The 26,365-nt window shown below is 42.5% G+C and overlaps 1 protein-coding gene and 1 pseudogene across 7 annotated transcripts in view; both read left to right on the top strand.

The window, feature by feature from the left end:
* Positions 1-26,365, top strand: part of LOC147032012 (voltage-dependent L-type calcium channel subunit beta-1-like) — a 222,713-nt gene that overhangs the window by 164,462 nt on the left and 31,886 nt on the right. For 6 of the 7 annotated variants that reach the window (XM_085869264.1, XM_085869263.1, XM_085869262.1 and 3 more), the window contains 5 exons: positions 13,941-13,987; positions 20,150-20,283; positions 22,025-22,105; positions 22,684-22,742; positions 24,324-24,433. In XM_085869264.1, coding sequence (XP_085725390.1) covers positions 13,941-13,987; positions 20,150-20,283; positions 22,025-22,105; positions 22,684-22,742; positions 24,324-24,433 — 431 coding nt within the window. Of the gene's footprint in view, positions 1-13,940; positions 13,988-20,149; positions 20,284-21,653; positions 21,674-22,024; positions 22,106-22,683; positions 22,743-24,323; positions 24,434-26,365 lie in introns of all 7 variants that reach the window. The other variant, XM_085869265.1, reaches the window with a different exon arrangement.
* Positions 5,498-10,491, top strand: LOC147032013 (uncharacterized; annotated as a pseudogene).

Here is a 26,365-nt window from a genome sequence, read left to right as displayed (position 1 = left end):
AGTCTTTGATAATACCATGTGGGCAAACGGATTTGTCCAAGCCTCTTTTGAATAGTATTGTTGTATTATATATTTAGAGATAGAGATATGGAAGAGCAGAAGTGAAACGTGGTGAACATCATTATATCGATCAACTAGAAGGAATGCTTCAGAAAAAATACCATTTTAAAATGCCATTTATTATGAAGGATAATTATGGTGTGTTGCACATTGCGAAAAACAAAACATGACGAGTTGCGTTATGATGTTATCATGAAAACGTATCACTGACGTTAGCTGAGTTCGCATTGTTTATGACACCAGTCGCTAGGTGTCGGGACACAATATGTGTGCCTATACCAAAATATTGTACATAAAAGACAAATGAAAACTATAACATATACTTCATAAGGTTGCAAGCACACTATGACAATACTTTACATGGAGTTTGAGAAATGATCACACTGGATGGTGCTCTAGCTGATACATTTCAGTTACAATGAACACAGAAAAATTCCTTGCAATAAAGTTGAAGAATTTATCAATAATTCGATTTGTGAATGTAATGGATGTTCGTTGTTCTCATTGGTAATCACTAGAATGTACATACACAGTGAATTACAGACAGGTGCATAAACAGAATAATTGAAAAGGCAAACAAAACAATAAACATTATGATTGGTTACATATTATAAGCACTATCAGGAAGACGTACTTAAAACGTGGTATGAATGAAAATGCAAACTCAGCTGACCTTGACCTTTGACCTAATTGGACCCAAAAGTTAATGGGGTCGCCGAGGTTCATTACCCACCTGTGGATACAATTTGACAGTGTTTGAGCCAGCCGTTTTCGCGTAAAGTTGTATTTTCATAACCATGTTTTAGTTTTAATGGAAAATTTGTAATTTTGACCGATGATCATGACCCCCAAAACTTCGGACCCAACCGATCTTCACAAATATGCATTTTTCACGATAGGAATGGGTAGGATCATAAGGGACAAATAGAATAAGGTTCACTATAAGCTTAATTTGAAGTAAATCAGATCATTTTTGACGAAGTTATGAGTGAAAAACGATTTTGATCTTTTCGTGACCTTGATTTTGACCTTTGATCCAATTGGACCCAAAAGTTAATGGGGTCGTCCAAGGTTCATTGCCCACCTGTGGATTAAATTTGATAGTGTTTGCTAAAGCCGTTTTGCCGTAAAGTTGCTAACAGACTGACTGACAAACAAACAAACAAACAAACAAGCAGTCATAGACTGGTACTTACGAAATTGTCAACTTGACCTCTGACCTTATCTAATATCAGCTGTGTCGAGAGAAGGTAGCGACGCAAACTAGAAGTTTCTACGATGATTCTGTACCAAACCATCAAAAATCGAATGTTTTGGATGTTTGACCTCACTGTGACATTGACCTTTGACCGATTTTGACCAAAATCTAATCAGCACTAGCCATCACCCTCCTGAATCACGTGGTGTAATTTGACATTTGTAGCTTCTTCCGTTCTCGAGTTATCGTGCCGACAAACAAACAAACAAACAAATAAACCAATGTCACCTGCAGGGTGACCCGGATCTTGCCAAAAGGTGACCACGTGTGACTTCTTTAAGGTCACACTGAGGTGAACAGAGCTGCTATCCACCAGGAGCGACTCCTTGAGGAATATCTGCCTACGAGAGATTCCGATGAGAATCGTTCTACAGAGTAACCATGAAAAATATGCGTTTGCCTCATAACGTCACCAAATGACGTCATAATCCCTCAAGCTTGACATATCTCGAAAGCACTCATCGAGGTGTTCAATTTGAGGTACTACACGATATGGTTCCTAAAACTTGAAAATTTGACCTTGGGGTCAAATATGTTTGACCTGAGGCGCTAACCATGAAGGTCAAGGCCAATCGCCACCAATAATTAATCAGCTGAGCACCAGACCATGAACTATATTCCCATGAAATTTGAAGACGATCCGATCAAAATTACTCAAAAAATAAGGGTTTCGTCGACTCCCCTGATTTGCGACAGTGACCTTGACCTTTGACCTTGACCTTCAAAATGTTGTGCACTGAAAGGGACCTCTATAGGCCTCTGATATGCGAAGTTACAAAAATTTCCAATGACAACTGTGCTCTGCAGAATTTTTTATACGTGATTACAGACAAACAAAAAAACAAACAAACAAAAAAAACAAAAAACATACAAGCTGACTAACATATCTTGCAAAAACTTCGTTTTGGCAAGATAACAAGCAATCATAGACTGGTACTTACGAAATCGTCAATTGACCTCTGACCTTGTCTTACAAAAGCTGTCTCGAGAGAAGGTAGCGACGCAAACCAGAAGTTTCCACGATGATTCTGTATCAAACCATCAAAAATCGTAACGTCGACCGAAGAAAAAATCTCCATTTTTCCACGCAATTATATTAAACATTAACGTAACTCAACGACGCATCTGCTCGAGCGCACTGCATCATGTGACGACCCGTGACGCGTCGAGTCAAATATTTTTGATGCAATCTTAAAACGTCTCCAAAACATCCAATTTTTACCAGAATTTCGACAAACGAGTTTTAAGCGTCCTAAGCGATCGCAAAAACCGAAGACAAAATTAAAATCGATGTTAAAACGAACTCGTAACGTTGAGCGAAGCAAAAATACTCCATTTCTCCACGTGAATTTACGGAATTATGTTTGACCTCACTGTGACTTTGACCTTTGACCGATTTTGACCAAAATCTAATCAGCACTAGCCATCACCCTCCTGAATCACGTGGTGTAATTTGACATCGATAGCTTCTTCCGTTCTCGAGTTATCGTGCCTACAAACAAACAAACAAACAAGCAGTCATAGACTGGTACTTACGAAATCGTCAACTTGACCTCTGACCTTGTCTAATAAAAGCTGTCTCGAGAGAAGGTAGCGACGCAAACCAGAAGTTTCCACGATGATTCTGTATCAAACCATCAAAAATCGTAACGTCGACCGAAGAAAAAATCTCCATTTTTCCACGCAATTATACCTTAACGTAACTCAACGACGCGTCTGCTCGAGCGCACTGCATCATGGGACGACCCGTGACGCGTCGAGTGAAATAATTTTTATAGAATCTTAAAACGTCTCCAAAACATCCGATTTTTACCAGAATTTCTACAACCGAGTTTTAAGCGTCCTAAGGGATCGCAAAAACCGAAGACAAAATTAAAATCGAAGTTAAAATGGAGTCGTAACGTCGAGCGAAGCAAAAATACTCCATTTCTCCACGTGAATTTACGGAATTATGTTTGACCTCACTGTGACCTTGACCTTTGACCGATTTTGACCAAAATCTAATCAGCACTAGCCATCACCCTCCTGAATCACGTGATGTAATTTGACATTGGTAGCTTCTTCCGTTCTTGAGTTATCGTGCCTACAAACAAACAAACAAACTAACTAACAAACAAACAAACAAACAGAAACGGAAGGCATCAATATACTTAAGAAATCTTTAGATTTCGTAAGTAACAAACAAACAAACTAACTAACAAACAAGCAAGCAGTCATAGACTGGTATTCACGAAATCGTCAACTTGACCTCTGACCTTGTCTAATAAAAGCTGTCTCTTGAGAAGGTAGCGACGCAAACCAGAAGTTTCTACGATGAATCTGTACCAAACCATCAAAAATCGAATGTTTTGGATGTTTGACCTTACTGTGACCTTGACCTTTGACCGATTTTGACCAAAATCTAATCAGCACTAGCCATCAGCCTCCTGAATCACGTGGTGTAATTTGACAGTGGTTGCTTCTTCCGTTCTCGAGTTATCATTTTTTGGATGTTTGACCTCACTGTGACCTTGACCTTTGACCGATTTTGACCAAAATCTAATCAGCACTAGCCATCAGCCTCCTGAATCACGTGGTGTAATTTGACATTGGTAGCTTCTTCCGTTCTCGAGTTATCATTTTTTGGATGTTTGACCTCACTGTGACCTTGACCTTTGACCGATTTTGACCAAAATCTAATCAGCACTAGCCATCACCCTCCTGAATCACGTGGTGTAATTTGACATTGGTAGCTTCTTCCGTTCTCGAGTTACCGTGCCTACAAACAAACAAACAAGCAAACAGAAACGGAAGACATCAATATACTTACGAAATCTTTAGATTTCGTAAGTAACAAACGGAAGTCATTAATATACTTACAAAATCTTTAGATTTCGTAAGTAACAAACAGACAAACAAACCGGACGATTACAATATCCCGCTTCCCCCCCCCTCCGGGGGGGGGGGATAATAAAACAAGTTTATTTTATTTTTTAACAACCTGGTATCACTGAACCTGCCATATTTTTCTCTTCCACACTTCCCCATTCATCCAATGAAATTAAGTCGTTAGCTTGACAGATTTATTATTCTCCTTTCGGTTTCACCAGAGGGGACAATATGATTGCTCTTTCTCCGTCCGTCTGTTCCTTCCCACCTGTGGTATTTCAGACTCCCCCCCCCCCTGTACCCTTTAACATATTCAACTGAAACTTGGTACAGGGCTTTATTATGATAAGTTAGAGAACAAGTTTGAGTTCAAGTTTCAGGGTGTTTCATCAATTTTTCACAGAGTTATGTCCTTTTTACCCCTCAGCCCAAATTGGGCTAATAGTCCAGGAGTATTAAGTCAAATTTGAGTCAAACCCAGAACAAATTTATAACAAGCTGAAACTTTCAGGATATGTTCAGAAAACTGTCAGGAATAACATACTAAAAGTCCCCAAGACTGCCCCTTGGGGCTTTTGAGAAATTCAAGATGGTGTCTAAGATGGCTGCCGGCTTGAGATTTTCTCATATTTCAAGCTGAAATCATCATAGAATTAAAAATAATGGGTCAAAACATAGATTTTAAGTTACAAAGAATCAATTACTATGGCTATTTTTAAGATAAAATCAACTTATTACATATTTAATATGGCTGACATGCACAATACAATGTTTTCTTTTCAGAGCAGGAGATGGAGTCGTGCATCATTTGTGAGGACTTATGTATCAATGATTTTGTGCAAGTTGGACCCAAAGGAAGGACAACTCTAGTAGCTGCAAGCCTTGAGAGACAGGATGGTCTTCATGAACTTCTACAGATACAGGAGTCACTGACACTTCACATTGCCTGTAGAAAAGCCTACACCCGGGAATCATCCATCAGATCTGAGACGAGAAAGTCTGAGAAATCAGTGGCAGATGAGGAATTTGAACAACCCACCCTGCGGTCCAGACAGAACTCCTTTGTTTGACATCACTACACACTGCCTTTTCTGCTCTGAAGTACTGATTACTAGCAGCAGACTTGAAACCAAACGCAGAAAGTTAACAAGCAATGTAGAGACAATATAGTTCAAGAACAATGTGTTGAAAAGGGCAAAAGAGAGGGGATGGAGTGGGGAGAGGCGGTTACCAAAAGAATAGAAGCAAACATCGATTTGGTTGCCGCAGAGGCAAAATACCATCGTGCCTGTGCTCAGGAATTTCTTTCTAACCCACAAAAGTTGAAACCTGTTGGCAAACCAGTTGATGTTCAAAGGATTTCAGCTTTCAATGAGCTATGTGCATATATAGATGACAATGACGAATGTCAATATGCCGTTTCTGACCTCATAGAGCACATGGAAACATTCTTGAATGGTGAGGTAGGCTATTCTCTCAAGTATTTCAAACAGAAACTGAAAGAGCGATACAAAGATGATATCATTATAACAAGCTTCCCTGGAAAATCCAGCACAGTCAGTCTCCGTGAATCTGCTCACTGGATACTTCGTGAGAGGTGGGTGGCAGATAAAGCAGCTGACAAAGCTTGTGAAAATGAAGGGATAATTGAAATGGCAGCTTCAATTATTCGTGATGAGATTCGTTTGTCAGTGTATGATCTCGGTGAATATCCAACCTTGGAAGAAACTGAAAATGGTTCCTCTATGATACCTGAGTCTCTGAAGCTCTTCTTGCTCAAGTTGTTGGACCCAAAAGGGCAAAATGCTGCTGTAGAGAGTCGGCGATGCACTGCCATTGCCCATTCTGTCATTTCTGCCTGCAGACCAAGGTCTTTCATTTCACCAGTGCTACTTGCCATAGCAGTGTACATACACCGCAAGTATGCCTCTCGCGAGCTGATAGACATCCTCAGTAGCATCAGTTTTGCAGATGACTACAAGGAGGTCCAGCGATTTGAAAACAGCCTCATATCCGCTGGTGAGCCCTCCTATGGCCTCAATGGTTTCACCCAGTGTGTATTTGATAATGCAGATTTCAATGTTGCTACACTTACTGGGCAAAACACTTTCCATGCCATGGGTGGCATAGCTTGTGTAACACCACCCGGAACAGTAGAAAAGTCTCCTGTCAAGCGCACAATGCAACTACCCCCAGCTGAAGCAGTTGGCACTTTTGGGCACATACCCATCAAGACATACAGCAAACCTGCAGTTCCTGCTTTGCAGCCAGTCACAGTAGAGCCACTGCAGATCTCCGACACTCACAGACTGCAAGCATCAGCTCTTGATTCCATTTGGATGCTTGGGTACATGTTGAACTTAACACCGTGTCTGCCTTGGAGTGGCTTCATGAAAACTGTTCTGAAAAGTGATAAGTTCCAAACCTCCAGAATTGAGACTCTCCCATTCATCAATCTGGAACCAAGCAACCCCAGCACTATCTACGCTACACTGTGCTTTGCACAGACACAAAGTGAAAAGCACAACCTCAAGATCTGCCCAATAACATTTGATTAGCCTCTGTATGAAAAGGCTTCTGAAAATGTTGCTGCCTCCAGAGACTTGGACAAAGTGGTGGTGCGACTTGGTGGCTTCCACCTGCTGATGTCCTACCTAGGCAGCATTGGGAAGATCATGACAGGGAGTGGGTTGGAAAATCTGTGGGAACGAGTGTATGCCAAAGGTTCAGTGGTGCATATGCTCACAGGTCATGCCTTCTCTCGAGCAGTGCGTGCCCACATTCTGACCTTGCTGGCCCTCATCTATGTACTGCTAGACAAGTCAGACTGGGAGAGCCAGACTAACAAGGAACATCTGGTCAGTCTGTACCAGGACACAGTGGACCAAGATTAAGATGCTGCTGAGATAGATGAAGATGAAAGTCTGCAAGAGTTTCAACAGTTTCTCACTCACCACCTCGATCAAGCTGCCACACAGAGAAGAATGGGGAAGTTATGGGTGCAGTACATCCACCAGGTGTTGCTCATGCTCAACTTCATCAGAGCTGAGAGGACTGGCAACTGGAAGCTTCATCTTCACTGTGTGCAGGAGATGATCCCGCATTTCCATGCAGCAGGTCATCTACCGTCTGCCAAGTCTGGCAGACTGTACTTGCAGCAGATGAACTCCATTGCACAAGTCATGCCACCTGAGGAGTACACGTTGTTCTCTGCAAAGGGGTATTTCACCATCCGCCAAGCCAATGAGTTCTGGTCTAGCAACTTCTCTGACGAGACAATCGAGCAGTTCCTGATGAGGATGTTGAAAACCAGTGGAGGGATGGCACATGGTAGAGGGATAACAGACAGCACCTTAACCAAATGGGTGCATGCACTGACTCACTGTTCCTTTGTGCGATGCTTTGGAGAAGTTCACTGGTGTGCACACTGCTACCTCTGAACAACACAAAGATCTTCATTCATCCAACAAGTGCAGCAGCCAAGCAACATTCCTTCAGAACATATCTCACTATTCAGGAATGGATGGGGAGGCCCTTGCAGCCAACAGCATGGGGATAGAAACTGGAGGACATCCTGACTCCAGTTGACACTGACCGTCCCATTGCTCCAGACACTCTCCTCAACATGATCTCTTGTGGCTGCAGAGCAGATGGCTGTGGAGTGTCATGTGGCTGCAGGAAGATGGGGGTGCACTGCTCTGCCCTATGTACAAAGTGCACTGGTCAAACCTGCAACAATGCAGCACCAATGCCATCCTTGCTGGATGCTGAGGGAAAAACTGAAGAATCAACTCCTGTTTCTCCAGAAACTGATGATGAGGATGATGACTGAGGGTGACAACATGTGTCATGTTGTAAATATGCTTCACAAGTTTTAACATTTGTAATTGTTTTGTTAATTGTTTTTTTTTAATGTATTTAATAAAATACATGAATATTCTTATTTTACTCTATTTTTTTAAGGTTTCTATAGTATTACCACAGATATGGTGAAAATTGTTCATAGCCCAGGAGTAATAGGTTTAGACCTATGTATAACTGCATAAGGATTTCATTAAATCTTCAAAATATTGTTGAAATTGAAGTCCCTGCCCGAAAAAAAACATGTATTTAGACTCATTATTTGCATTTTTATGATGTTTTAAGCCTGAAATATGAGAAAAATCTCAAGCCGGCGGCCATCTTGGACGCCATCTTGAATTTCTCAAAAGCCCCAAGGGAGATTCTTGGGGACTTTTAGTATGTTATTCCTGACAGTTTTCTGAACATTTCCTGAAAGTTTCAGCTTGTTATAAATTTTTTCTGGGTCTAAACCTATTACTCCTGGGCCGTAAAGGGGTATTGTCGTCACAGACGTTGTCCGGTGGGTGTCCGGGCGTCCGTCCGGGCGTCCGTCAACTTTTGGTTTCCGTCAATTTCGAGGAGAATGCCTTGTCCGATTAAATCCATTTTTGCAGGGTGTGTTGGGGTTGAGTAGAGGAAGGTTCCTTTCGAAAATGGGCACACTGCGATTTTCAATGTGGCCTCCATGGCAGCCATCTTGAAATTGGTTTCCGTCGATTTCGAGGAGAACGCCTTGTCCGATTAAATCCATTTTTGCAGTGTGTGTTGGGGCTGGGTAGAGGAAGGTTCCTTTCGATAATGAGCGCAATTTGGTTCTCGGCCTAAGCTACCAGGGGGCCAAAACTGAAAACCAAAAATGGCTATTTCTCCTGAATGAATGGCTGTATCATTGCCAAATTTTTATCACAGGTATATCTGATGAGGATACATGATATGTAACCCGGGTTTTTGATTTGACCTACTTTTCAAGGTCATAGAGGTCAAAGTTCATACTTCAGTGTTCGGGCGTCCGTCAACTTTTGGTTTCCGTCAATTTCGAGGAGAACGCCTTGTCTGATTAAATCCATTGTTGCAGGGTATGTTGGGGTTGAGTAGAGGAAGGTTCCTTTCGAAAATGGGTGCGCTGCGATTTTTCACTAGCCACCACGGTAGCCATCTTGAAGTCTGATTGATTTATCGATATGACGTCCAACGTGCTCTAACTGACTGCATCATCGTGATATCACTGCTTCATTTTACAATGCATGGTCTGAGGGGTTACGCCCACTTTGCGGAGCTATTTTTAAAGATTATAATATCACGTATCATACATGGGTCAGTGTTCAGCTGCACTGACTCATTCCACCCCACTGCTTTACACCCATTGGCTGGACAGCTGGCCTGACTCCACCCCAATAAAATTATGTGCAGCCATTTCATGAAGCAGCATAGATCGATGGCCTCAGGCCTTCAGCCTGGGTGTTAGTCCATTGGCCAATGCAATTGAAATGATCCCAGGTATATTAGTACGATGTATTACATATGCACGTAAGCCATACACATGTTTTACTTCATGTATGTACATCAGGTTATTTTTAATATGAAATAGGCAAAGCCGAGAAATGAACGAAATTGGCAAAGTTAGAGAAGTTATTCTTCTTCATTTTGGTTCTGGTATCATCTCGAGCATGCATTAAAGCAAACAAATTTTTATGTCCCGAACATTCATTGGGACCGGAAGGGGACATGTATTGCAAAGTAATTCTTGCTCTTCTTTAATCTCGTACTGGTGTAGCAAGGCATGATGGGCCAAATGACCTCCTTCTGCATCAAATTTCCTTGTTATTGCTTTGGGCAGGCGCACCCCAATCCCAGAAGACAGTGCCTCAGGCGTTCATCTGGGTCACCTGCCTCTAAATCTGACCCTGTTTTTGGTTACCCACATGGTTGAGTTCTGTGGTTGAGCAAATTTCTTGTGTAAAGGCTCTGGGAAACAAATTATTGTCATTTGAGCTTGAGCTTAAAATAATCTTCCACTAAGCTTGTGACAGAGTGTTTGTGGCAGTCTAGACATACGATGTCAGTTCAAAAGATGCATTCATCCATCCATGGGGACCACACTCTGTTCAGAACTGTCTAAGCAGTCTCCTTGGCTATTGGTCACAATCCTGGACGGGTCGCCACTCCGACACAGGATACCAGCGTGCTGGCACTCATTTTGCCGACCTCTGAAGGATGACAGGCAGAGTCAATCCCACCTGGTATTAATTCAACAGCTGAGTGGGTTTTGAACTCGGTATCCTCGGATCCCAAGCCCACCACCCAAACCATTAAGCCAACATCAGGCATAAAAGATGAATGCCATTTTCTTATCTTATACATGTTAGGCTGATAACTTTTTGAACCACCATCGTAAGGGACACAAGAAGGGAGAAATGGGAAAATAAGTTTTTAAAAGATGGATGTGGACTTGGAATGGAAAAGACAGGGTTTGGGGGAGGTAGAAAGTTGGGGGACCAGGTAAGGTGGGGGGGGGGGCAGGAGAGGGTAGTGTAGAAGGTTGGGGGTGGAGAGTTGTATCATATGTTGATGACTCATTGTGTTTCACAATTTCTTCCATTACTGTTATTTTGATTTTTCTTTTTTGATTTTTTTTTAAACTGTCTCCAACTATGGAGTAGATTACACAGAAATTGTAAATGTCGGTTGCTTAGTGTGTGTGTGTGTGTGTGTGTGTGTGTGTGTGTGTGTGTGTGTGTGTGTGTGTGTGTGTGTGTGTGTGTGTGTGTGTGTGTGTGTGTGTGTGTGTGTGTGTTTTGGCGCTATATTCACTCTCTTCACTAAAAATGGAAAAGTGCAATCGAGAAGAAAGGTTTACACGTCAACATTATTAAAACGAAGAAGGATAAAGGAAAGAATTAAGCAGACAATGGCGTTGTTCAATATAATATGCAGAAAAGGAGTTTGACAGAATTTAGTTCAACTAGTACGTGCCCGTAGGTGCGTAATCCCGTACACCCATCACAGATAGATGAGGTCTTGCTGAACGCATGCCTGTACTCAACATGAAGTTCCTCTCAGAAGAAATCGGTATCATTGTATCGAGCAAGGTTGCGATTCTCACGGTGAGTCTACTCTAGTCTCACACGGTGTATGTCCTGATGGCGCAGGGCATCCCTTACTTGCCGGTCTTCTCGCTGGTGAGGGATTTCTTCTGCATGACGCCTTGCCTCAAGTTCATTGTTGTCTGCCAAGCGAGCAGCTCGTTCTTCATCCGTTTCTTCTGCAGGACGCCTTGCCTCACGTTCAGTGTTGTCTGCCAAGCGAGCAGCTCTTTCTTCATCCATTTCTTCTACACGACGCCTTGTCACGCGCGTAGCGTCACGTGCCAAGCGAGCAGCTCGTGCTTCATCCGTTTCTTCTGCACGATGCCTTGTCACGCGCGTAGCGTCACGTGTCAAGCGAGCAGCTCGTGCTTCATCCGTTTCAGCTGCACGACGCTTTGTCACGCATGTAGCGTCGTGTGTCAAGCGAACAGCTCGTGCTTCATCCGTTTCTTCTGCACGATGCCTTGTCACGCGCGTAGCGTGATGTGTCAAGCGAGCAGCTCGTGCGTCATCCGTTTCTTCTGCACAACGCCTTGCCTCGCGTCCAGTGTTGTCTGCCGAGCGAGCAGCTTGTGCTTCATCCGTTTCAGCTGCACGACGCCTTGTCACATGCGTAGCGTCGCGTGTCAAGTGAGCAGCTCGTGCTTCGTCCGATTCCATTGCACGAGCATGGCACGCAGCTTCGTTCCTTCGCTCTCGTAAACGACGACTGGATTGGGGCATTGTTTCAATTAGATTGGACCAGTGGTTGTCGAGAAACAGCGGTCGCAGACACACACACACACACACACACACACACACACACACACACACACACACACACACACACACACACACACACACACACACACACACACACACACACACACACACACACTGCTGAAATTATTTAGTTCAATGTCGGTTTTACTGAAAATTTGGTTTAAAAAAACAGCTGGGATTTTCGGATGTTAAAGATGTGTGGATCAATCATGTGAATAAAAAGATGAGGAACAAAAGGAAATGTGCTCCTGAGCTCAGAATTTAATTTAAAAACGGTCATAAGTTTCTGTTACCATGGAGACATGACAGAGGCATCGGGAGGAGCAGAATTAGCCATTCGATCAATAATAATAGTCAGCCTGGAATAAGTAGAGACAACGATGTGGTATCACGAAGCACAGAAACGTTCCATTATGTATAAAAGCTCGAGTTTATAGAGCCTGTATCATACCGGTATTGATGTATGAAAGTGAAACGTGGGCAATTGTAATCAAACATGTAAAAAGAATGGAAATAACTGAGATGAGAATGATATGATAGAAGACATGGATTGAAACTGGCAAGAAAGATATGGAATGTTTGGGTTTGCACGAAACTGATGCAGTGGATAGATGTGTTTGAAGGAATGCTATCATTCGACCAATCGCATGAAGAGAAAAATGTAGAAATGGTCGTTAAACGTTTGTTAGTTGTTGTCATCGTTGTCATCATTGTCATCATCGTCTATTTACTCTTGAGTATATTTACACAAGAAAAACAAGTTGATGGTCTTTAAAAAAAAAAAAAAAATCAAAATGAATATAAACTTGAACAACTCGCTGGACCACAATCAATAAATTATCGAATTTATCTTTTAACTTCTTGTTTTACCACGAGTACGACTGTTACTTCTTTAATGACTCCGATGAATCCAACCTTGTGGGATCGCCAAATGGGAAGTATGGCCGAAGTCTTCCACAAACCAGATGGCCAGGCTGACGTTCAATCGTAGCTAACTTGGGCAGGATTTTCAAATTTGCCAGAGTGACAGCAACAACTCGCCTCCTCTTCACAAAACACACCACGTGATCTTCAACTAATTCCAGCAGATGGGACATCCAGCGTAACGTCCGTCTGAGGGACGGCAAACCTTGTGATCTCTTCTTGAAGGCAGACCTTGTGATCATGTTTATGTATCAGGATACTTACAAGTAAAGAGGATCCTAAGACTTTTGGTGGGGAAGTGCCGATCACATGCATGTTAAGGCCTGTCACTTGGGGTCAGCTATGTGCAACAACAACAGGCTGCTATGCGCAGTGAAGATCCATACCTGTAAAATTACTTTCCATCTCATAATGATGATCAGGAGAAAGTGAAGTTTGTTCCAAAACATACTAAATGCCAATTCTGTGCTTTGTGACTTATCAGCGATTTAGTTATGTTCACTGGTAATAGAATCAAAATATTTTGCTTCAAAATTGTACATGTCACGTAGTTTCGTACCGAAAAGAAAACAATTGCCCTTTTTTGTCTGACCATGACATCCAACCTTTGCAGTGGAGACGTATTGTTAAGAAATGAAACTCTTGAGATAGCGATAATGATTGTACTATCGTATTACAAGTGCAAATACAAAAGATGTTTTGAATACAAGGTTTCCGAAACTCTTGCCAATAATTAACTGCAAGCGATCATGGTTTAACAGTTAATCCATCTGACTTTATTTGACTATGTCGACAATCTACTTCAGCAGTGTTAACACCTATTGGCTGGTGTTGGCTTAGAGGTTAGGGTGGCTGGCTTGGGACCTTAAGGGTCCTGAGTTTGAGCCCCTGTTTTCCGTTGAATTAATTTACGGTACGAAAGGAATGATATTATATGAATGTTAACACCACCAGTGGTGTTTCTAATAATCTAAACTCTCTTCTGACATCAAGAAAAGAACTTAAAAGGGGGGAATTTGATATTAGATAGTTTTTAGCAGATGGTAGTTAAAATATTAGATGTTCTTACCTGGGCGAGTGATGATCTCACTCACAGTACTGCTTTTTCAATTTATTAATTTTTCTTTTATTTCTTGCAGAAGACCTGGAGGAGTCCCATCTGGCCGCACAACACCACCCACTACTGGTCAGTTTGCCTGCAATTGGTTGGGGAATTAAGGCAGTGAAAGGAAAGTGTGAATACACAAACTTTCCAGTAAGGATGTATATGAACTGCAGCAGGTCGATATGGAGTGGATATTTTCATACAGTATATTGTTATTGTGTAAATCATTGTCATTCTTACCCTTGATAACATGAGATATAGACAAATTCAGGCTTTGTTCTTTATCCAGGAATCCTACAGCTCACGGAAGAGTTAAATGCATCAACCGTATCACACCTCGGACAAGAACATTAGATGTTAGTGAACTTTCATGGCGATTAAAAGGACAGTAAGAGATATTGGTGTAAGTTTACATGAAATTTGAGGACAAGTCAAAGACACAATCAACACACGCAGCGACGCGCTGCTCTGGCGCATGCTCCCATACCCGAATCAACACAGTATATAGTACTTTACAGTATTTGAACCTGGGTTCTCAGAATCATGAGTTGCCAGCTCAGATAGGAACATCGAATCACGAACATTATTTGACTTTCTCTCGTCGATTGTAAAAAAAAAAAAAAAAAGGTTTGCGTTTTCAATCCCTCACGAATAATTTCTGTTGTTAATTGCATTGTTCCTTTCTCATCAATGGGCCTCGTTTGCTGCAGAGGGAAAATGGAGTTGAGTGGAAATTTGAAGAAAGGGGGTAGGGTGATCTACAATCATGTTTTGTCCTGTTAATTATCTCAATCACCGAAGTTCCTCAAGGTCGCGTTCTAGGCCCTGTTCTTTATCTGGTTTTCATCAATGATCTCTCCGACTCTGGAAAATCCTCTTTATTTCTTTGCTGATGACTCCACCCTCTGCCGTACCATCGGTCATCCCTCAGACCGGCAAGCAGCAGCTTTTTCGCTCACTGCAGATCTAGGTATAATCACTAACTGGTCCAACACGTGGAACATGTCTTTCAATCCTGACAAATCTCACACTCTCACTATGTCTCTCCGAAAGGACCGTTTGGAACCCCCCCCCCCCAACATTCTCAACAATCCTCTGGAAGAAGTCCTTTCTTTCAAGCTTCTGGGTCTCACTATCTGCCATGACCTTTCCTGGGAAAGCCACATTTCCAACCTTGCCTCCAAAGGCAGTCGCCGACTGGGAATCCTCCGTCGTGCAAAGTACTTCCTCGGCCCACCTGAGCTCTTGACCACATGCAAAGCTTTTGTCCGCAGCCTGATGGAGTACTGCTCTCTCCTCTGGGCTGGTGTTCCTGCCTCCCACCTTTCTCGGATTCACGCTGTGGAAACCAAGGCATTTAGGATCATTGGTATCTCCCGCGAGGAGACTGAGTTTTTCTGCCTCTCACTCTCTCACGGCAGGCAGGTCGGTGGTCTTTCTGTCTTCTACCGTCTCCTCTCCGGTCTCGCCCCCCCTTCTCTGTCTGCGATTTGTCCCCACCATATTTCCGCAGGGCGCTCAAGGTCCACCAACATCTCTCTTCTGGTAAAACTACCAAAATCACGAATCACTGCTCACCTTCCCTCTTTCATTCCTCTTTATTCCCACCTTTGGAATAAACTCCCTCACTCTGTTCAATCCCATTCTTCCCTCCAGGCCTTCAAAACAGCTGTTCACCACCACCTCTTATCATCCCCCATCCAAATCCTCGATCTTTTCTACCCCCGTTATTCCACCCCAAACCCACCTCCTTCAAATTCCCTGCTTTCATTCCAGGAAAGTCCCTGTAATGTCCATCGTGTATACCCCGTGTTCCCCGTCCCATCCTTCTCCCTTCCACAGATCTCCTAATGTCTCTGTTCCCCACTGTTTTGTCCTTCCCACTCCTGCCACTCTTGTCTTATGATACTCCTTGTCGTGTGTTGTGTGTTAGCTCTCATATGAGCCGCGACAAGGTATACAAAAAAAACAAAAGTTGAATGGAGATGAAATTTTCATCCCTGTTTGTCTGTTTGTTTGTGTGCATGATATCTCAAAAGGTTATGGATGGATTTGGACGAAACTTGGTGGAGAGGTAGGGTGTGTGCTAAGGACGAATTGAATAGATCTTGGTGAAGATCCACATCCAATAAAATTTTAAAGTGATTCTTCACCATTGAGGATTTGGGCTAAAAACGATATAAAGCATACTATCTCAAAAAGTTGTGGACGGATTCAGATCAAACTTAGTGGGTGAGTTGGGTAGGTGACAAGAACAAACCGATTAGATTTTAGTTAAGGTCAGGATGCAGATCTGGCCTATCATTGGGATACAGAATGTAAACCGTTCAGCCTGGCAGAGGTACGTGCTCTGCCGAGTGTCATTGTTGTTTTCTCATGGAATCGACGACTTTCAATGAAGTTGAAGCAATAGCATTCACAGTTCTGCAGTGAAATTAACATGGTTATATCTCAGACCCACCAGAATGTCATTTCATTTCGAAAGTGATTCTGTAATTGACCTCATTAGCACCAATTTGCTTTTTAACGTGAATATGTATGTTAATTTTATTGGATTCTGCTGCACTGGTAGGGTTGATTTTTATTTTTTCTTTCTGTTTTTTTGTCATGTCTGTTTTTTTTTTTGGGGGGGGGGGGTGGGTTTTGCTCCAATTTAAGGGGTAATTCTTGAACCACCGACTTCACCTTGCTTCCCACAGAAGTTTGCATACTTCCATCAATGTTATATTGACAACATCCCTTGTTCCACCTCTCCACTGATCAGACCGATATTAGCCTTTACAATCAAGACTAATTTTTCATTGTGATATTCAATTTGACTTTTTCATTTTGTACGTGATGGTGAGTTGATCACTTTGCTTTACGATAATTGTGTCATCGCTGCTGCTGCTGCTGCTGCTGCTACTACTACTACTACTACTACTACTACTACTACTACTACTACTACTACTACTACTACTACTACTACGATGACGACTACTGCGACTACTTTAACGACCTCAATTGCTCCCACTTTGCGGGGCCCAAGTCTTTCAGGAACTGGCTGGTCAACCCTGGCATTCGACGAAAGGTGTCAGGAATTTGTAATTTGTTCAGGGTGCTCGTGATAACTCTCCCACCCTTCAAGAAGGACAACATGGGAGTTTCAACATCCACTAACAATCAATGCTAGCAGATGCGTCCTCCGGCTTAACACCCTTCTGATAGGTGGCACACACATTCACCACCTTACATTTGAAACACCAGGATGAGAGTTTATAGCTGGGTTCAGGATTTGACCCCAGACTAAACAGCTCAAAGGCAAGTGCATATATACCTCTCAGGCCGAAGCTCGCTGGCCAGCCCTGTCATAAGATGCAAGCATTACAGTTAAAATATAATTTGCAGCTTTAGTTGCAATCTGCAGAAAGCAACAGAACGGCCCACTGTTAGCAGCAGTCACCTGCTATGCTGATACTCACAGTATCAATAAGCCTACAGGGGCTGTATTTTATTTTCAATCCCTTGTGAATGAGCCATGGTTGGTCTGAGCGGATAGGATGGCATAGAGGTACACACACTCTCCTCTAAGCTGTCTAGCCTGGGTTTGAATCCCGACCCAACTATAAACCGTTGTCCCGGTGCATCACGGATTGATGTGCCATCCCTCGGATTGATGTTAAACAGGCATCCCATCTGCCAGCATTAGTTGGCGGATGTTAAAGATCCCATGGCGTCCTTCCCTTCGACAGTTGGACTGGAAAGCAGTCCCACAAGAGATCAATAAATAGATAGCAGGCTCCCCATATTGGTTGGAACATTACAGCAAGTGCCAGTGTGGCAAATGGGTTCATAGTCATCATTCCAGTTAAGAGGCTCTATCTGAGATATATCTCCATATATAACACATGTTAATGGAGATAGATTAGGTCGGGTAACAAACTTCCGCAGACCTGTTAGCTCCTTCTTTTGCCAGCTACAGTTATATTTATAAACCCTCCTAAATCCTTACCTAGTGAGCCGACACCTCAAATGGAAAGCTTATCGGACGGAGCTGATTGACGTGACCTGCATAACTCGCTTGGTGCTGTGAAAGAACGGCACGGAAAGATACCTGGGTGCATGATAGGGCAGGAGGAAAATCTGATTCGGTCAGAGAGTATCAATCCAGTCCAACATGAGAGGAGTTAGGGAGTGTGTGTGTTTGGCAGAAGTTTCAAAGTACTAGTGCCAAGACAGGCCAGAGACGCATTTCATTGGTCTGTTTAGCATTCCCATCTGGACTCATGGCCCATGATGCTGGGAACCCAGGTTAAAATGCCATATAGTACATTTATTTGTCCATCGTCTATTAATATTCTTGTAATCAATGTTTAATGACACCAATATTCACTGATCTTTGTCCTGTATGTCATTGTATATATTCCCCAACATGTGCCTGAGATTAATGTTAAAAAATATTTGAAGCTGCAGTTGCTGCAAAGTGTCTCTGAAATAAGATGCCTTTTTTATTAGCCTTGGGTCACCCCCACCTCTGTAGCTACAGTCGTATTATAATTTTAGGTTGTGTGTGTGTGTGGTGCGTGCGTGCGTGCGTGCATGCATGTGTGTGTCTTCTATGCACTAATGAACCGCTGGTTGTGCACAGGGAGGTTTTCGGTGATAAACAAATTCATAGTCTCAGGAGGGTTAGGGTTGAGAGAGGACACCGGTACTCCATATGTAAATGTGTATGGCATAGCACTGCTCCTTGTGTGAGGGGTATTACCAGTCATAAAAAAGATGCCAATTCTGCGAGAAATAACCTGACAGGTTGTTCTCTCATTTCCAAAATGTAACGAGTTGGGTGCGAAAGTTTTTGTGTTTTATTGTGAAAGGGGTTCAGCTAACACACATGAGAATACAATTTGGAGATGGTAAGGCAGCAACAATGTTCCTTGAAAATGATTTTCATCCAGGTACCATTCTCCATACAAATCATCGGTTCTACGGAAGCAGTTTCTTTGCTGAGGTTTGCAATTTTAGATGATCGCCACTTCAAAGCTCGATACTCGGCTGAGTGTGCAGAATTTATAAAAAAAAATTCAGGGTGCCGGCGATAACGTCCCGACTCTTTTTGAAGGACACCTGGTAGCTTTAACGTCCACCAACTAATGCCGACAGACGGCACGCCTAGTTTAACATCCTTTCGATGGACCATACATCACTCTGCCTGAGAAGCACCAAGATGACAATTTACAGCTGGACCGAGATTCTAACCCTGGTTAGATAGCTCAGAGGCGAGTGTGCATACCTCGAGGTTATCCTGCCAGGCCAGTCTTTGAAGTTGATTTTTTATTTTTTGATTGACTACTTCATGTTGCTCTGTGTGAAACTGTTTGTCAGTCTCCATCAAAACCACATGTTTTCTGCTAACTCCTCTGTCCTTGTGATTCCTCCACAACACTTCAATGTTTGTTCGTTTATGATTCATGACCAGTGTATTATAAAACGGATCTTGATCCTTAATGGCTCAAGCATTTAAAAATGGCTCAAAATTGACCCGGCATGACCCGCACAACTCGCTTGGTGCTGTGGCTCAAAAGCCGAATGGCTCAAAAAACAATTAATCCACAGTGTTTGTGGCTCATTGAAGAGCATGAACATATTAAAACATTTACGTATATTTTGTGATGGACAGGGGTATTAGAACCTGAGACAAATTGTATAATACAAGATTTTAAAGTCTGTCCACACAATCTGAAACAATGACTAAAACAATGAAATCAACCAAATTGCTGATAATAGTGTGGTTAACTGATATGTTCACTGAATCACCTTGAATTTTTATTACCTCCAGACCCATGGCTTTCCCATTTTCAGTCATGTATGATGTGCAACCTATTCTGCTCCTGTCTCGTATTGTCTAACCCTGACCACTAATATCATTGATGCATGGCACTCACGTCATCCCTTCCAGCGTTTTGTTGGAACTTGCTTTTTCTCTCGCACCTCCAACCTTGTGCACGGAATTTACCTTTCCCTCAATGACCTGCCGTTTTTTCCTTACCAATGCCTCATAAGTTTCTTTATTTGTAATGAATGTCTTAAGTCGTCCAACACTGCCATCGAGAGAGTCCAACCATTCCATGTTTATTTTTTCCTCCTATGTTGTTCTGAATATTTCATGTTACGTTGAGCCCACATTTTGTTCTCACATTTATGTCCATTTTCCACGCTTTACCCTGTTGTCGCCTCACTTCACATTCCGTCTGTGCACATTAGCCTGTGATGTTGATGGAACGAGTCCCGAGGCTGAGGAGTGCGAGGTGCCACAGGGTCAGCGTGGCCCCAAAAATGGCCTTAGCAGTGTCGCGGGACCCATGACAAACACAAAACGAATTCTTTTCTTTAAGAAGGTAACCACAGGGGTGATGCCCTTAGGGGACCATGACCCCCATGTGGAAACATCTTTGGCCTGTGCAAACCACCCGCCTGCATAACATTGCAGTTGCACTTGGAACATTTTCGTTGATGTACCATCAGCTTATAGATGGTTGAAAACTTTTTATTGAAATCTGGAATCTTTATCAAAGTTGCTTTACGGTTTCACAGTCTGTTTGTGTTTCTTGTTAATTTACCTCCTTTTTGTACAGTTAATTTACCTTTATCCTTGCAGCTTCACCTCCTCTTCCCTCCCTGCCATTTCTCCTCATCCTCTTTTGTTGCTCTGCCCTCCCTCCATTCCTCCTCATCCTCTTTTGTCTCTCTGCCCTCCCTCCATTCCTCCTCGTCCTCTTTTGTTGCTCTGCCCCTCCCTCCATTCATCCTCATCCCCTTTTGTTGCTCTACCCCACCCTCCTTCTGCTCCTCACTCCCTTCTGCTTTTTGCCATCCTGCCTCCCCTTTTCTGCCGCTCTACCTTCCCCTTTCTGCCGCTCTGCCTCTCCCTTTCTGCCGCTCTGGGTCCCCCTTTCTGCCATTCTGGGTCCCCCTTTCTGCCACTTTACCTCCCCCTTTCTGCCGCTCTGGGTCCCCCTTTCTGCCACTTTACCTCCCCCTTTCTGCCGCTCTACCTTCCCCTTTCTGCCGCTCTGGGTCCCCCTTTCTGCCGCTCTGGGTCCCCCTTTCTGCCGCTCTGGGTCCCCCTTTCTGCCACTTTACCTCCCCCTTTCTGCCGCTCTACCTTCCCCTTTCTGCCGCTCTGGGTCCCCCTTTCTGCCGCTCTACCTCCCCCTTTCTGCCGCTTTATCTCCCCCTTTCTGCCACTTTACCTCCCCCTTTCTGCCAGTCTGCCTCCCCTCTTCTGCTGCTACGCCTCCAACTCACTCCTGCCAGGTGCTCTGACTCTCCCTCTCCCCCCCATCCCCAGATCAGGTGCTCGAACTCCAACATCCCTCTAGTCAGACATTCTGACGCTCCCTTTCCGTCAGGCATTTTAACTCCTCAGACCCCATTGCGCACTCTGATTCTGCCCTCCTGTTGAGCGCTCTGACTCCCCCCCAATCTGGTACCCCCCCCCCAACTTCCATCATGAGATTTATTTCACTCTCCCCCTGTACTGCTCTACCTCCTGTTTATCCCATACTTTTTTCATTGTTAGTAAATAAATTTAGATTACTCCTGTGGGCCTATTTGGATAAGCCGCTGTGGGCGATGTATCATTTGCACCGACCAAAGATGGTATAGCATGTGCTCGATCTGCCTGTGTGAAAGATGCTGCATTTCTGTCTTTTCTTAACCAAAACACTGTCCTCTTTTCCTATGCCTATTCTGCTTGCTCATCTAGCTAAGCAAAAACAGAAACTGGTGAGTGTGCATGTCTTCTCTGGTGGAGTATTTATATAATCGTTGTTCAGGGAGCAAATTATTTAATCTGCCTTGGCTGCTTGTGCTGCTTTACAAGTTGTGGTTTTGCATGCAAATTATGTTTTTATTTGACAATGCTTATCTGTTTTTTTTTGTTGCACATTCAAGAGTTGATCCTGTAAATGAGCTTCTTCAAGTTTTTTTTTTGTTTGTTTTTTTTTTGTTTGCCATCAAGAACAAAATGGCAGTGTTCTTCAAGTAAAATTTGCTTGTCCAGCTTGCATTAGCTGTTTGTGACCTGACTATTCACCGTTTCCTCCCAATGGAATTGTGCTTCTATGCGGTGAACAGGCCGAGAGCGTTCCACCTTACGATGTGGTGCCTTCGATGCGGCCCGTGGTACTTGTTGGCCCGTCTTTGAAAGGATATGAGGTATAGAGATCTTTTTTTCTTTTCACCTATGCCCTTTCTTCTGTGTTTTTCTCAAACTTTAAGATGTCGTTCCACCATTAAGTTTATTTCAGCTAGAAATTCATGAAAATACTTTTCTAAATTTGTTAATGTCACCTTCCTGTCTTTGGAGGCTATTGCCTCAAACGTTTTTCATTTCCCACTGATCTTATACCCAGTAATCATTAACTTTGTCACACCTCTCATCCCTTCCTTTTCAATGGATCTCTCATTCCAATGTTCAACCTTTCCACAATTGATATTTGTTTTTGTCTCTTCTGTGTGTTGGGACGACATTGACCAGAAAAAAGACTATTTTCAAAAGACAAAAGATCTCGTTTTTGAATATAAAAATTAAATGGGATAATTGCTTATTCTCAATACAGTACCTTTCTACATCGATCCTTTAATATTGAGGATAAGAAGAAACTTTCACACTCATCACGACTTGTATTGGTGTCAAAACTCAATTTATCGACATTAAAAATCAAAATTTGTGATTGGATGAAAAAAATTATTTGTCATTGGCTTACATCCTGTTTCCTATTTATTTTTCAAAGGTGACAGACATGATGCAGAAAGCACTGTTCGACTTCTTGAAGCACCGATTTGAGGGACGGTAAGTAATGTTGAGCGAGTAATTTATACTTATTGCTGTTTTTTTTTTTTAATACATAGTCGAGGCTCGAAGACCTGGAGGGAAGAATGAGATTGAAGAGGATGTGGAAGTTGGTTCCATAGGCGAGAGAAAAGAGGAACGAATGAATGTAGGTAAGCAGTGATCCTGGATTTAGTTAGTTTAACCAGAAGGGGGCTAATGATGGACCGTGTGTGCTCTGCAGAAACCTGGGGAGGGTGGGGGGGGGGGGACAAAGTACAGAAAGAGAAGAGAGTTCAAGACCAGAAAGGAGGTGGTAGAAGAATGAGAGACCACTGACCTGTCTGCGATTGCATAGTGATAGATCTATAGACTCAGCTTCATCGTGGGGGAGATTCCAATCATCTTGAAGGCCTTGGTTTCCACAGCGTCAAACTGAGAAAGGTGAGAGAGAGGGGAAAGCAGTACTCCACCAAGCTTCAGATGAAGGCCTTATAGGTAGATAGGAGTTCAGGTGTGCCAAGGATTTTGTATGACTGAGGATGTCCAGTCAGCGGCTGGGTTGGGAGGCCAAATTTGAAATGTGGTTTGCCCATGAATGATCATGGCTGACAGCAAGACCCAGAAGTTTGAGTGACTGGAGTTCCTCAAGAGAATTGGTAAGGGAATAGATAGGAGGTTTCCCAGACGGTTCTTTTGGAGAGAGATAGTGAGAGTGTAAGATATGTCTGGATTGAAAGACATATTCCAAGTGTTTGACCAGTTTGTGATTTTGTGAAGGTCTGAAGAGAGAGAAGAGGCTGCACCCTGTTATTCACAAACCTAAGAAAGTCCATTTTCTAATCTTATTAATGCCAGAATGTAAGGAGATAGGTGATAGCAAAATCTAAACTGAAGCACAACCTTATTCATTAGTTTCTTTCATCTTTTCCCCTTCCCTGAAGACAAATATTTCTTCTATTCACTCATTTCTTCATGCTCATGGTTTTCTCTAAAAATAAACGTTTTCTGTCATCCCCCCCCCTCCCCTTACTTCCTTGTGCTGGTCTGGTAGTCTTTAGTGTAACAATGTATGTTTTGCAATGCTGAAAGCAGTTGTTGAGTAGAGGTGACATTTTTTGGCATTGTTGCTTCTCAAAGTGGGATTTCCAAGCTCACATACTTTAAAACGTGACAGATAGAATAAATATATTATTACAAAATTGTGCTTTTCTAGCTTCAATTCATATTATCTGATCCATTAAACCCATGAAAAACCACACCCAGGTCAGAAGAATGAAAGACTAGCCTTGCTGGTGTAGGAACACCCAGGTAATTCTCCATCATATGCCAGAATGAGCATGATGTTCACTATTCGTGGTACAATGCAACTAAAGCAGAACATTATAGAATTTTGTCTAATGTACAAGAACTTGAACTATACGTATTGAATGGAACTCATGCCAGTGGAACATCGCCACTTGTGTGTAATTTTGCGTGGTACAAGCTTCACTGATTGAATGTTTCAAAGAAAATGTCTTTCTTCACCTCTAAGATTAAAAAAAAATAAAACATAAGATAAACTTCCAATAAGGTACCCTGGCCTGTCATTCTTCACTGCAGCATTTCCATCACAAGGGTTACTGCTGACATCTCTTTAGCCAAGCGCTCGGTGCTGAACAACCCCAGCAAGAGAGCCATTATAGAGAGATCCAACACACGGTCCAGCATCGGTGAGCATTTCAGCTATGTTTCCTATTTATTTTTAATATACAGTGAAGACAGTGAAACCACGTTGCTTTCGTAACATCAAAGTCGATTCTTTCCCAAGCTCAAGAGTATCCTGTACCGTCTTTAACCTGGACTGGTTTACTCACCTGCTCTGTTGCTTTTCAATATAAAGTTGGTGTGAATAAAGAACATATTAGGTGGGGAATTTCATTGAACTGTCATTATTCTCCTTTCCTACAAGGAGAGGAAAAGGGGTGGGGGGGGGGGGGTGACAGTCAGGATATATGTATATATGTATGTATATATATATATATATATATATATATATATATATATATATATATATATATATATATATATATATATATATATACATACATCTGAAATAGATACAGCCGGTCCCCGACTTACGATTTTTCACCTTTACGATGGTGCGAAAGTGAGCTGTTAGGGTTAGTAGAAACCGCATTCAGTGGAAACTCGAGAGAAGACCAGATACTCGAGCTTCATCAGAAGAGAGAGAAATTGATGACCCTGTCGCTGGAAGCATCTCCATCATCCTCATCATCCAGCAATTAATTTTAGTTCAATGCTTCAAACATTCTTCAGGCACAGTGGATAATTCGCTGTTCTGGCTGTTCTATACGATGTGATGCGGGAATTTCATTCCGACGATATTTCGGTGCCGAGAAAACGTGACTCGAGAAGGTTCTTGATCATGTAGTTTGCTTTTCCCTTGATATGGTGATTGGAGGAGGGTTCGTGATCACCTGTGTCCCATGTGAAGCACTCGTACCTCGCTATTTTTTTATTTTCATCAATATAACACTGAAAAACAAGGGATTTCCCGAGGCATGATATTTCTGCACATGTTATTTGATGTCCAGATGTGCGATATTGAGGCGAATGCATAGCGCCCCCCCCCCCCCATCAGGCTGATTGACAGTCGTACAGTCCCGCCCACCCCTCGGATCCTGCCTATTATTTTACAAAGGAATTTAGTTTTGTGGACGTTTCGTGAAATCCTTCAGAGTGATTAAAATTACAATACCAAAGGATGATTCACGAGGTAAAACTCTGTTGAATGGTACCGGAATCGTTGCCATTGATAGAGGCAGATCGGAAAGATGTCATTTGGAAAAAAATATTATTGTTATCATAATTAAAACCGAGAATTAATTCCCAGGTTTGACCGATTTCGTCTTTTTTATCCCCCGCGCATGGCGAAAGGGGGATATTGTTGTCACCCAGGTTGTCCGGCTGTCCGTCCATCCGTCAACATTTATAGCTGCGAGTGCGATAACTCATAAACTGTTCTCCATATCGATTTGAAATTTGGGTCACGCATGTACCACCTGAAAAGGAAGAACCCTATTGATTTTTGGCATGGCCGACTGGGGCGGCCATCTTGAAAAAAATGTTTATTGTCATAAATGGAAAACCGCTTATCTGATTTCAATTATTTTTGGTTACTACGTTCCTCACCCCTGGGGAACTTTTTCGAGATGATGACCAAATGGTGTCTTGTTTCCAATTCACCTCCCTCATTATCTGGAATATGTATGACCTTTTTCATTCAATGGCGGGGGATTCCCTATCTCTGATGGTATATTTGTTTTTTCCATGGTCTGGAGAACTGAAAAGTGACAATCAGCTGAACAAACCAAGCAGGTTCTCATGTGTAGCCAATGCATTTTTAAGGTAGGCTCGGCCAAGCTCTGATGTTCGGAAGGTTCGATGTATTAAATGAATGCATCTTTGACTTACGATATTTTCAACTTACAATGGGTTTATCGGGACGTAACCCCATCGTAAGTCAGGGACCGGCTGTAGATATATATATATATATATATATATATATATATATATATATATATATATATATATATATATATATATATATATATATATATATATATATATATATTATAGGG

This window comes from Eptatretus burgeri, chromosome 2 (assembly GCF_056783735.1).
Source record: "Eptatretus burgeri isolate ZD-2024b chromosome 2, Ebu_testis_v1, whole genome shotgun sequence".
Lineage (NCBI taxonomy): Eukaryota > Metazoa > Chordata > Myxini > Myxiniformes > Myxinidae > Eptatretus > Eptatretus burgeri.
Note: the sequence above shows the minus strand (reverse complement) of the source record. Positions and strands in the feature narration are given on the sequence as shown.